Below are 12,842 nucleotides of genomic sequence, written 5' to 3' on the forward strand. Positions count from 1 at the left end.
GTTGTGGTTATTTTTGGAGAAATCTCAAACCAGTGTCTGTATTGGGAGGGTCAATTCAATTAAAACAAGGTAAATAAACTCTGCAAATTCATTTAGTTGAGCATCTGTAAACCATTAAGTCATATAATGCTGAAAGTGAACAAACAAGTGAGGGGCTCCTTCTCAAGTCCTCTGTGTTGTGGGACTCTCAGCTACCTTTAAGGTACTTTGACAGTACTACATAACTAGGTCCAAGACATGAGACAATGTGCAAGACTAACAGGTAATGTCAGAGGAGAGCTCACTTTCAGTGATGGCACCAGGGCCAAGCTATACAGTAAATATTAGTAGAGATTACTTATTAAGATTTTTAGATAAAAGGCATATATAAATCGTGGTTCTACCATTTCTTCTCACATTCTGATGGCTTGTCGTACATCCAATTTGGGAGGGTGTTGATTTAGAGGATGGAAGGTCAACTCATTTGGGAAAGCCAAGGAGAAACCTATTTGCTCTGTTATCAACACATCAACACTGAGGCTTCACTGAGATACTCATGCTGCATTGCCATTTTCAGCTCTTTAAGTGCTGTGTGTGTGTGTATGTGTGTGTGTGAGAGAGAGAGTGTGTGTGTGAGATGGAGAGAGGCAGCGTGTGTGTGTGTGGCGGGGAGAGAAAAGAGAGAAAGAGTGTGTGTGTGTGCGTGTGTGTGTGTGTGTGTGTGTTGGAGGGGGTTTAGGAGCAGGCAGACGTTTTTGGGGTCTTCTCCCTCATTTCAGCCAGAACATCTACACTTTTATCTGTTCCATATAGTGGGCTGAAGATGTCCTGCACAAAAGTCTTCAAACCATTGGATGAACTGCATTTCTGTTTTTGAACTGGCTCTTTCAGAGCCAACACTTGGTCCTGTAAGCGCTTAATCAGATCCTGATGACATGCATGCAACTCACTTTTTATTTCCTGCTTTTATTTTTCCAGTGCCTGGAATTTTTTCACTTATTCAATTTTGGTCTTCTTTTGGTCTTACTATACACATTTTAGAATAATGACTTTATTGCTTTTATAAAATGGTACATATTTACTACACAGAAAACTTTAACAGAAATGATGAAATCACTCCCAATTTACTGTCCAAAAATTACTAATATTAAGATGGTATTAAATAAATGCTATTGCAGACAGCTTTCCATGTAAGAAAAGATTCTTTTGTAGTAACTGAAAATACTGTGTCTATAAAACTGCTTAATGAAAATAAATTAGATTTTATTTAAATTTAACATTAAAAAATCATGAAATTTAAGAGAAAATAAAATGATACTCCTTCAATCTGCTTTTCTTCAAATTTAGAAGTATTGTCTCAGGATTTTTGATTTTGGACAGGGCAGGGTGAGGGATAGCTTAAAAGGCTGTTTCTTCCTTTGGTCACAACCAACTAAAATTCATGACAATATGCCACTTTCCCTCTTAGGTTATTAAACCTTTTCCTACTTTTTATTTCGTTCTTTGGTTACTGGGGAAAAAAAGAGACCAAAGTCTGGTTTTAGAGAACTGGAAGTCAGCTCAAGTATTTTCATAACTGGACTTAAACACTTTTGGAATAAGGTGTTTAATAATTTATAAAAATATAAATTAGGGAAAGAGAGAGGAAAAGATGGAACTAGTTTAGACAGACAATGAGAAATTTTAGAGTACTGAGTCTCAGAAATGGAAGAACACCCAAGAAGAGGTATCTAGTAGGGAATGAAAAAATCTAGGCCTACAACAAGAGACGGCAGAACACAAATACAAATTTGTGAGGAGGTTCTGTGAGTCATAAGATGAAAATAAAACCATAGGAAAAAAGGCAGTGGGTGCGGCCAATCCTTAGAGCACCCAGATTTTAGAGGCAGGAGGTGATATGATTTGGCTGTGACCCCACTCAAATCTCATTTTGAATTATAAGTCCCATAATCCCCACTTGTAGTGGGAAGGATGCGGTGGGAGGTAATTGAATCGGGGGGCAGGTTTGTCCTGTGCTATTCTCCTGACAGTTAATAAGTCTCATGAGATCTAATGCTTTTATAAAGAGGAGTTCCCCTGCACATGCCCTCTTGCCTGTCATCATGTTAAGACGTGACTTTGCTCCTCCTTTGCCTTCCACCATGATTGTGAGGCCTCCCCAGCCATGTGGAATAGTGAGTCAATTAAACCTCTTTCCTTTATAAATTACCCAGTCTCAGGTATGTCTTCATTAGCAGCATGAGAACAGACTAATACAGGAGGTAAGCTAGAGAGTGGAGTACTAATAATAACTGTATTTCAATATTTTGGTGCAAGTATATCTGTGATAAAGCACATTATACTTTGGAAGAAAGCATTTAGAAACCTTAAGAAATCAATACTACTACTGAACAAAAACCTAAGCAATGTTATATCTAAATTGTAATAATTAAGACAATCTTGCAGTTTAAGAATTATAAAGTGCAACATTTCATTTTTGGGAGGAGACTAAAAAATATACACCTTTTATAATAAAGTGATTATTATTAGAGACATATAAAGAGGGACACTAAAATGAAAAAAATATTATAATAAATATTCACAATGCTGTAATTAGGCCTCCCTACCCCTACCCAAAACTTAAAACTAATATGTGGAAAAAATACCTTTGTGTCATGTGGCTCCATTTCAGAACACTGCCTTTGTGCTGTTTCTATTCTGGAATCCAGGACATCTGGATTATCATCTGTAAATCAGTTTAGACAGAATCACAAAGGAACAAAAGCTAAATGAAAAATGAAATGCATAGTTCTATTTTAAGACTGTTTGAGCCTCTTTCTTAGGCCTGTGATACAGAGAAGCCAAAAGTTACTCTATATTTATAATATCATGTGATTTGAGCACTGAACACTTGCCTTTCGCCCTGGCAAAGTAAAAATAAAACAAAATACAAAAATCCCCATATGTTCACATGACACCAATGAAGTAGTGGGTTCTATGGGAAGGGCTTAGTGTATAGTTCCCAGAGATACTTTAACTTTCTAAACGAGTTACCACCTAAGAGGTATAGCTTAGTAATTGAGACCATGGGCTTTGGAATCAGATTTATGTGGTGAAGATAAAGTCGTAATTTTTCAGAACCTTAATCTCTTTATCCATAAGATGACAATACCACCTAACTTACAGGTTTATTGTAAAGATTAAATGAGAATGTGTATAATGTACCACGGATAGTACCTGAATACATCAGGAACTCAATAATTGCTACCAAATAATATAAAATATAAATATTTCATTCTTCACTCATTCTTTCTCATGTAGTCATTCAATAAGTATTGAACTTCTCCTTTGTGTCAAGTATTAAAGGTCACTGCACCGTTCAACATGATAGTCACTAACCACATGTGGCTACTGAAATATAAAATAATTAAAAAACAATTAAAAATTCAGTCTTTCATTTCCACTGACCACTTTCAAGTGCTCAATAGTGACATGTGGCTAGTAGCTTCTGTATTAGACAAAATAAATGTACAACACTTCTATCACTGCAGTTCTACTAGAGGGCACTGTTACAGACCATGAGAAAATCAACAGTATGAAGCACAGAAGGGGTGTCAGAGGCACTTTTGGACTAAAGTGCTTTACTAGCTCTGTAGGGCATCTGCTTATGATATAAAATACAGACTGTAGTGGCACCTGGCTGGGCCCCAGGGTGTGGTTCCAGAGAGAGCCTGTCTTTGTCTGAGATCCAGGGGTTGGGTCTTCTGCAGGAAACAATCTAGTTTCTAGACTGGGGCCCAGAAAGGACCCCGGAGGTATCAAGCCAGTCTAGAAACAAATTAGCCTCAAGACTTGTGAAGTAGAGAGTTACTATCCTCAAAAATTCTCTATGTTTTTGGCTCATTCTTTTGGATATAAAAATAATGATTTTCAAAGATGTCTAAAACAGAAACATATATGTAAATACCCGGTTCATCTTCTGAAGAGAGAGAATGAGGCTTTCTTTTTCTTTTAGGCATATGCCTTTCTTCCTCTTCAACCTGGAATTAAGAATGACTATATCAAAGGCCACAGAATCTTCATTCAAATAAACTGAAACAGGAGCACACTGTACTAGATTCTAACCTTTGGAATAAGTTGATATATAAATTTTTAAAAAATCTAGAAAACTTGGCCGGGTGTGGTGGCTCACGCCTGTAATCCCAGCACTTTGGGAGGCCAAGGTGGGTGGATCACGAGGTCAGGAGATCAAGACCATCCTGGCTAACACAGTGAAACCCTGTCTCTACTAAAAATACAGAAAAAAATTAGCCAGGCGTGGTGGCAGGTGCCTGTAGTCCTAGCTACTTCGGAGGCTGAGGCAGGAGAATGGTGTGAATCCCGGAGGCAGAGCTTGCAGTGAGCAGCATTCACGCCACTGCACTCCAGCTCGTGCAACAGAGCGAGACTCTGTTTCAAAAAAAAAAAAAAAAATCTAGAACACTTGAGATTTAGATTTGGATTAGACTAATTTTGTAAGCTTTAGTCTCTTTTCTGGGTTTGAATGCGAATTCATAAAAAAACATGCTGTTTCTAGCTACATACTGTATATTTCAATAATTCTAAAACACGTTTAAAAAATTACTTATCATTTCACCATTTCTGAAGTCAAGCTATATATATCTTACAACTGACGGCACATCACGATTAGTATTTTTCTACTGTCTTAGTGGCTTATTAAAAATGGACTTCTTATGGTTGATGAAAGGTGCATGAAAAACCATTCTGACTGTACAACATGGACACTTCCAAACAGTCCTGGGAACTGCCAAATTGCCTAAACATTGAAAGGGCATATACAGGTAAAAGTGACATGTGGAACTCTCAGTATACCCATTTAATATTTAATTTATACAAAGAAGTAAAGCCTTTCTAAAGCCCTTCTTTGTGTACAGTGAAAATATTATGTGTAAAATATCAAACACTTGAGTTTATTAAAATGCACCTCTTTAGGATCTGCTTCAACACTGTGACCGCTTATGGCTTCTGCGTTGTCTTTTCTACCACTGGATATCTCTGAGTAATAAATACAAAAAAGAAAAAAAAAATCTTAAATATTTTTATATTCCAATACTTATTTTAGGTGTGTGTTAGGGGGCTGGGAGAAAACTGAGTTAGTAACTTTATTGAGTACCAGTTATATACAGGGCATTGTGATAGATAGTCACAAATGATTTTTGATGGGATCCTCCACACAACTCCGTCAGTTCAATTCTCTTTTTTCCACTTGTAGATGTGAGGGAATGGGGTTCAAGGAGGTCAGTAACATGTCTGGGGTAACAACACTGGACTTTACACAGAAGACTTCAAGGCCCTTCCCCCCAGTTTGTGTAGCAACACAGTATTAAGAAGCATCAGTGAAAATAAGGAATCACTGCATCATAATCATCAGGCTAACAAACATTCACCAGACAATACCAAATACGGGAGATGGTGTGGAGTGACAACTGGTACACCACTTGGGGTCAATTTAGCACACGCAGTAAAGCTGAAGAGGTGCCTATAACTGAGCAATTCCATACTCAGAATTACAAGTACACTACATAAGCACTGGGAAAGGTATGAGAACATACACAGTAGCATTCTTTGTAATTGGGAAAAGTTTCAAAATACCTACATGTGCAAGATAATGTACAAATGAAGCAAAAAATACTAACTGTGGTATATTCAAAAGCAATTAAAATAATTGTTAATACAAATCAACAGAACAAAATCTTAGAACACTGCTGAATGAGCAAATAAGGTGGGGAGGGTTTATGTAATGTGAGACCACATATTTACCTAAAGCAGGCAACATAAGTTACATATTGTTTATGGACCTATATATAATTAATGCAGAATAGCGGTTCCTTTTGGAGTGGGATTAAAGGGAAAGAGATTGGGATTGGGAAAGGGTAAATGGGGATTCCACCATAACTGTAACATTTTTTAAAAGGTATGTGAAGCAAATATACTAAATTGTAAGATAGGGCAAAACTAGGCTGGGGGCACATAGGTGTTTATTACTGCTTTACTTTTGTTTGAAATATGGTATATGTTATAAAAATAACTGTCTAAGTAAAGAAGCCTCTTTCCTCACTCTTATAATAGGAAATTAACAAAATTAGTAGGCATCAAGAAAATTCTATGTTCTGTTTGAGAAGGGAATTATCTGTCGAATTGGCAGCCTGCACGGGTTGTGTGGCCACCAGACCTCACCCCTGTGAGAAGACCCACATAAATGTGACATCCTTGATATGCTACCCTCCTAAACTGCCTGTCAGAAGTTAACACATTTCACAGTTTGGTACTTGCAATCCACAGGGGGCTAAGCGTTTTGTATTTATGTTGGATTGAGTCAAGTGGGAGACTAATGGCAAAGTTCTAGTAGCTATTTAAAGCAAGACATCACTTTTAAGCTGTATGGCTTGGAATAAGTCACCTGGCCTAAGACTCGTTCTCCTCAACTATAGGAGTGATGCTGTTAACTATCACTTTACTGAATTATTATGAACTAAGTGAGAGAAAATATGTAAAATAATTAACACAAGGCCTGGTATACAGACCACACTCAATAAATGGTAACTATAATTAATATTAAAACTATAACTATGAAATTCATTAACTTACCTCCTTTGTTATAAGATTCGCTACGACTTTCTTTATTTGTTCTGAAGCCTGAATTTTCAACCTAAATATACAATATAAAAGATATTTATGGATAGTCTCACAAAAAATTTATAGGCAAAAAGAAAGAGAGAGGAGAGAAGGTAATTTACATAACCTGGCTATTTGTACAAATGCCAAAAGGAATTGGGGTACATATTCTTTTTAATTTCACCCAGAAGCTCAAAAGCATGCAGCACCTTCTTTTTGAAAAAGTTTCAGTTTAACAAATTATTGTGCTTATTTTCCCTGTCCTTAAAGCAGCCAATGGCAAAAGAGTAAGAATAAATAAGAGAAAAATTTTCTGAATTCCATAAATTTCCCTTCCCATCCAAATCCTGCATGATTTTCTTTTTTCTTTATTTAAAAACTCTATAGGATTCTGTAATAAGATTTCCTATTTGGCAAATCTTATCAATTCTACTGTTTTTCTTTTTTTAAACTGAGTGGAAAGGCTCGGAATATCCTATAATATCCTAAGTCCTAGCTATAGGCTTTTGTACAAATTTGGAAAGGACATTTATGCTCGACTGGGGAAAAGACAGCTGCTGGTGGACTCAGGGGACTGAGGTAGGATGGAGAACACGCCAGCTGGCTCAGTAAGCTCCAACCCCATTTAAAGTCTTTTTAACTTTTAAAATGTATTTTATTTAAAAAAAAATTGTTTTTAAATAAAAAAATTATGCTATGTTGCCCAGGCTGGACCCAAATTCCTGGGCTCAAGTGATCCTCCCACCTCAACTTCCTCAGGAGCTGGGACTATAGGCCGTGCCACTGTGTCCAGCCATAATCTTTTTAACTCTTGGATGGCAAACTTGAACCACACCAAGTGGTGCTCTTCTCTTTCTTCTTATTCAGCATATGATGTACGAGTTTCTAGCTACAAAACAGGGTGCTTGATGAGGAAGTACTCTGATCCCACAGTTCACTGATAGTACCCTAATTCCTCTAGGGGCATTGGAAAGAATGCAGTTGTCTGCACATTTGGAAACATTTTATAAAATGTTCACTCCTGGTACAATACAAGGTTCCTTATAAATATATTAAGACAGACCAAAAACAAGACTCTTTCAAGAATGAACGGGATTATGAGAGCCACATCTGGGAAAAAATATGTACACATAGCAGTTACAGGTTAGTATCTTGAGAAAAGCTTTCTAAAAACATAAAGTGAAATTTAATTCTCAAACTAAAATCTATTTTGTCTATAGCACCAGGATGATTTAAGACATCAAAATCCAATTTTCAATCCCGTTATAATAATAAACAATAGCAAGTTCAAAGTTCTTCGTCAGTGGTTACAGGTGAACATGGAAAAGAGCTAGTGAAAGCTGCTGTCAGGATGCTGAACTCAAATGAAGAGTACGCTACCAAACACCTCCTGGCTACTACAGAAATACACAGGCAACCCCTCCAGATGGCTCCTCCTCAATAGCTCTCCAAAAAAATAAAATAAAAAAATCCAATAACCACAAAAATCAAAACCATTACAGTGACTTACATTTAGTAATTCATTCACCAACAAAGGCTCCCTCTGGAGTTCAGCTGTTCAAAAATAAAAACGAGATGTAAAGAAACTGAATATTGTGTCTGAAATGCAGAGAAAAAAATTTGAAGATTTTTAGGATACGGAACCTACCCTATGTCACCAAGTGGCTTAGCTGCTTTCATAAATTATAAAAATCTGCCCACTTATTTCCCACAATCAATCCATGTTGTACTACCAGAATATACTACCAGAAAAAGACAACAGAAATTAATGTTGCCTGCATTTTTATAATAATGGTATTGGTATATTAAATCACTATAGTGATTTAACTATGTTGGTGATCTGAAGCTTAGAAAAAAAGTAAAAGACCTTAATGTAGCTGTTAGGCTGCAGTATAACACTGGTTCATTTAAAATAATAGCGTCAAATGAAAAGTTAGATCCTATCCCCTCAAACAGCAATGGTCTGTTTATATTCTTTGGAAACATGAAGTACAAAGTCTACTGTTTCTACTCAACAATGACAGAACACACATTTTTCTTTTAAACAACTTCCTTTTACGTAAGTAGATCTCTTACTGAACTGTACCTAAACACAGTAAAGTTATCTGAAATATAACTGTGGGAACAACCGACTTCAGAATCCAAAAATGTTAGCTTCTTGACAATTAACAAATGAGACGTTAATTATTTGCAGTATAAAACACCCATGCACATTTTAACTAATGTATCTGTCCAAGTTTTGAATAGATTAGTCATCTTCAGGGTTTTAACATGTCAGTATAAATGACTTACCAAGCCTTGGTGTGGTCTTCCAGGACTGGCTGACACTTCTTATGAGTCTTCTGAGACCCTTTCAGACGGTTTTGTGTAAGAAGCTCCTCAACTGCTCCCACTCCCCAAACCTCCCCAGATAGTCATGGGTGAGGGTTTATATGCACTATTCACTTAATCTGAATCATTCCACATCTATTGCCCTTCTCTTTGCCTTGTACACCTAATGCATACCTACTCATTATTCAATATTTAGCCCCAAATGAGTAACAAGTACTTATAAAAATTTAAAACATATACAGGTTGAGCATCCCAAATTCAAAAATGAGAAGTCGGAAATGCTCCAAAATCTGAAATTCTTTGAGTGCCAACATGACTCTCAAAGGAAAGGCTCACTGGAACTTTCAACTTTGAATTTTTAGATATGGGATGCTCAATGAGGTATAATGCACATATTCCCAAACCCTAAGAAATCTGAAATTCGAAATACTTCTGATCCCAAGCCTTTTGGATTAGGGATACTTAACCTGTATATTCTTTGACCCTCCCTCCCCCAATCCAATTTTATGAAAATACTTGGTAAAACACATGTAGTGATATGCATTATGAAAGTTCGTTGCAGCCCTGTAACAGTAGAAACCTCGAGGCCACTAAAAGATCTAAAACTCGTATTGGGGATGATTATTTAGCTATTAAAACAAAGAAAGTGGATCTGTATATGCTAATAAAGTAATGATGGGTGCCTGCAATACATGGTCAAGTGAAAAAAAATTATAGAATATAAATATAATTTTATTGTACCGAAGGTGTTTATAGGGAATGGGAAACTTTTTATGCATTTCTGTATATCTTACTTTCTATAATTAAAGGAGAGGGGTGGGGGAAGAGATTGATTGAGCCAACACAAGTCTTCCCTGAGGCCCTACCTCAGGGAAGCTGACTCCCACAGTCAAGGACGTATCTTTATTATAGTACCTTACTTATTTGCACGTTGATTTCAGTGAATGACTTATTTCCATCAGTCATTTCCATGTTGATTTCCCTAGTACTCACAGGTAGCAGACTTGATGTTTGTCAGGGAAATAATTTAAAGAGCCAATCCCACTACAGTAGACATTACAGTTGCCCTCCTGGCACCTTTCCCAAGAGCCCAGACTGTGGTCTGGAATACCATGTGGATCCAGGAACAGAGCACCTGACTTAAGTCAACTAGTAAGCTACATCCCTCTGGTCACAGTAATTAGTTTAGGGTGGACACATGTACTTATGCTAAATCAGAATAAGTCTCAGGATTTTGGCCAGGAATGGTAAGCCAAAGCTAAAAATAGAGGCTATGAATGAGAAAGCAATGACCCTTATTCAGGGGATGAGGAAGAAGATATAAAATGGAGTTTCTACTAGATGTGTCTTCGGAACTATCTGCATCCTCTTGGATTATGCTTTACCTGAATTTTTCAGTTGTGTGAGCTAATAAAGTCCCTTTAAGCAAATACCTATAGAGTTTTTTGTTATAAGTATTTACAATAAAAATCACCCTGACTGTTTATTCCACCTGACTTGCATGGACATTTTAACATTGTGGAAAAAAATGGAGGACTGGCTTAAATTTGGTCACATACTCTATAGTTCCTAGTACTTAAAAAAAATACATTGTGGGAATCGGAAGAAAATACACAATCATGTTTGCAATACAAATTAGAAATAATTCCTCACTGTCACAGTTCTTCTCAATTCCATTTCCTTAAGCCAATATGGTCCAGCCTCTCTGGGGAATTCCTGAGGCTTTCCATCAAGGAATCCACAAGGGCCAAACTAACATTATTTGTCTTACAGACTCATGAGTGCTCAATGGAATTTTCCAGAGGCCAAGATGTACCCATAATTATCTGAAAAGGCTACTAAAACCCAACCATTGGCCGGGCGCAGTGGCTTGCAGTGGCTCACGCATGTAATCCCAGCACTTTGGGAGGCCAAGGCGGGCAGATCACGAGGTCAGGAGATCAAGACCATCCTGGCCAATATGGTGAAACCCCATCTCTACTAAAAATACAAAAATTAGCTGGGCACGGTGGTGTGTGCCTGTAATCCCAGCTACTCAGGAGGCTGAGGCAGGAGAATAGCTTGAACCAGGAAGTCGGAGGTTGCAGTGAGCTGAGACTGCGCCACTGTACTCCAACCTGGCGACAGAGTGAGACTCCGTCTCAAACAAAACAAAACAAAATAAAACAAAACAAAACACAAAAACCCAACCATCTATCTGTAATGTTGGATTTTCTTCATTTACTTTAACCAAAAAAATAAATAGCAACAGGACTGAATGTGAAAATAGATATGAGAAACAGCTGTTTTTTATGAAGCCAGACTTACAGGGATTTGCAAAAATGCAAAACAATGTCACTTTTATCACTTAATTGGGTTGTTTTGGAGAATCTAGCTATTTTTCATGAAAAAAGAGTTGTTAACTTACAGTGAGTTAATTATATTAAGAGTGACATAATATTTACTTTTCTCAATTTTAATTTCTTATTTGGCAAATGTCAACAGGTATAAGCCATATAACAAAATCTCTTTGGGGTCTTCGGTAATTTTTCAGTAATTTTTGGTCCTTGAGACCAAAACGTTTAAGAGCTCCTGCCTTTATCCTTTCTGATATTGAGGCTCTCCCTTAAAATCTGTAGTCCACAGTGAAGAATGTTACACAGAGAGACTAAGAAGAGGTTATATAAGCTGAGAGTAGTCTCTGTGCAGCCACTGGGGCAAAAGCCTGAGCAAGAGACAAGAGCAAATGGTGTAAAGTGGGCCCTTATGCTCAGACTAGCCTTTTGGAAGTGAGCTGCAATAGCGTCTGGGGACAGGCAGGGGTATGGAGAAACATTTCTGAGATAGAGCAAGCGTTTGCTCCAAAACAACTTCCGTTTTGCATTATTATTTGGGGGTGATCAGATTTTAAACAATTACCCTACATAAGGTTGATTGACATTTCGTGAGGAAAAGTATATGTTAAAAATAAAATAGTAAAGAATTCTCTCTAATCTATTTCAAAAAGTGAGAGGCAAATTAATAGAGCCTGTATGTTATTATGCATCAGCTATTGAATTTTAGAAAGGTAAAACCACATGCAAGGCAAAAACAAAAACAATGTGAACAACCATTCTAAGGAGCTCACCTATTCCACTTGGCTTTCCCCCACACAGACTTTCTGGTGGTGCCAGAATTTCACGATTTTTCTCTTCCTCTGAAGGCACATAAGCCTAAAAAATCCAAAGCACCATAAAAATAAGTTAACCAGGGTTTTTACAAGAAGACTAACCTCAAGTGAATTAAACAAAAAACACAGCATCCTGAAACAATATAAAAGCCTATCTTCAAGAGTACACAGAACTTAAAAATAAATACATCAACCTTTAAAAACAAAGCCAAAAAATCAATTTAATCTCGTATTTCATCGATCAATGGGTCTTCTATTGCTTTAAAGGTAAAACCCCAACTCAGCACACCACACAAGACTCTTCCTGATGGGCTCCCACTCCCTTCCAGGCTTAAGTCTCACCACAGCTCACCGTGAACCACTGCAATGCCTGAGACACACCACGTGCCCTCCTGTCTCTGAGTCTAGAACACAACATTCTCTTTGCTTGGAAGGCTTTCTTTTTTTTCTCCTCTGGGAAATTTCCCACTCTACTTTCAAAATTCTATTCCAGTATCCTCCTTGCAAGCCCTCCTGTCTACCTGCCTATTGCTACTATTGGGCAAGTTGTGTTTCCTCTGTAGTGTTCATAACCCCCATGTTCACTGCTGTCTTGTCACATATACTTGGATGGTGCCTTGAGATCAGGCTAGAAAGAGGATATGGAGACTAAATTGTGTAAAGCACCAAAGCCATGCTTAAAAAAAAAAGAAAGCAGATTTTCTTCTAAGCATGATGGGAAGCCACCACA

At 37.3% G+C, this 12,842-nt stretch overlaps 1 protein-coding gene across 5 annotated transcripts in view; it reads right to left on the reverse strand.

Moving 5' to 3' along the window:
* Window positions 1-12,842, reverse strand: part of BOD1L1 (biorientation of chromosomes in cell division 1 like 1) — a 58,989-nt gene that overhangs the window by 14,937 nt on the left and 31,210 nt on the right. For all 5 annotated transcript variants that reach the window (XM_055246677.2, XM_063619400.1, XM_055246675.2 and 2 more), the window contains exons 12-17: window positions 12,071-12,155; window positions 8,144-8,187; window positions 6,607-6,667; window positions 4,943-5,013; window positions 3,926-3,998; window positions 2,625-2,704 (exon numbers count right to left, since the gene is read on the reverse strand). In XM_055246677.2, coding sequence (XP_055102652.1) covers window positions 2,625-2,704; window positions 3,926-3,998; window positions 4,943-5,013; window positions 6,607-6,667; window positions 8,144-8,187; window positions 12,071-12,155 — 414 coding nt within the window. The remainder of the gene's footprint in view (window positions 1-2,624; window positions 2,705-3,925; window positions 3,999-4,942; window positions 5,014-6,606; window positions 6,668-8,143; window positions 8,188-12,070; window positions 12,156-12,842) is intronic.

Source organism: Symphalangus syndactylus, chromosome 16 (genome assembly GCF_028878055.3).
Source record: "Symphalangus syndactylus isolate Jambi chromosome 16, NHGRI_mSymSyn1-v2.1_pri, whole genome shotgun sequence".
NCBI lineage: Eukaryota > Metazoa > Chordata > Mammalia > Primates > Hylobatidae > Symphalangus > Symphalangus syndactylus.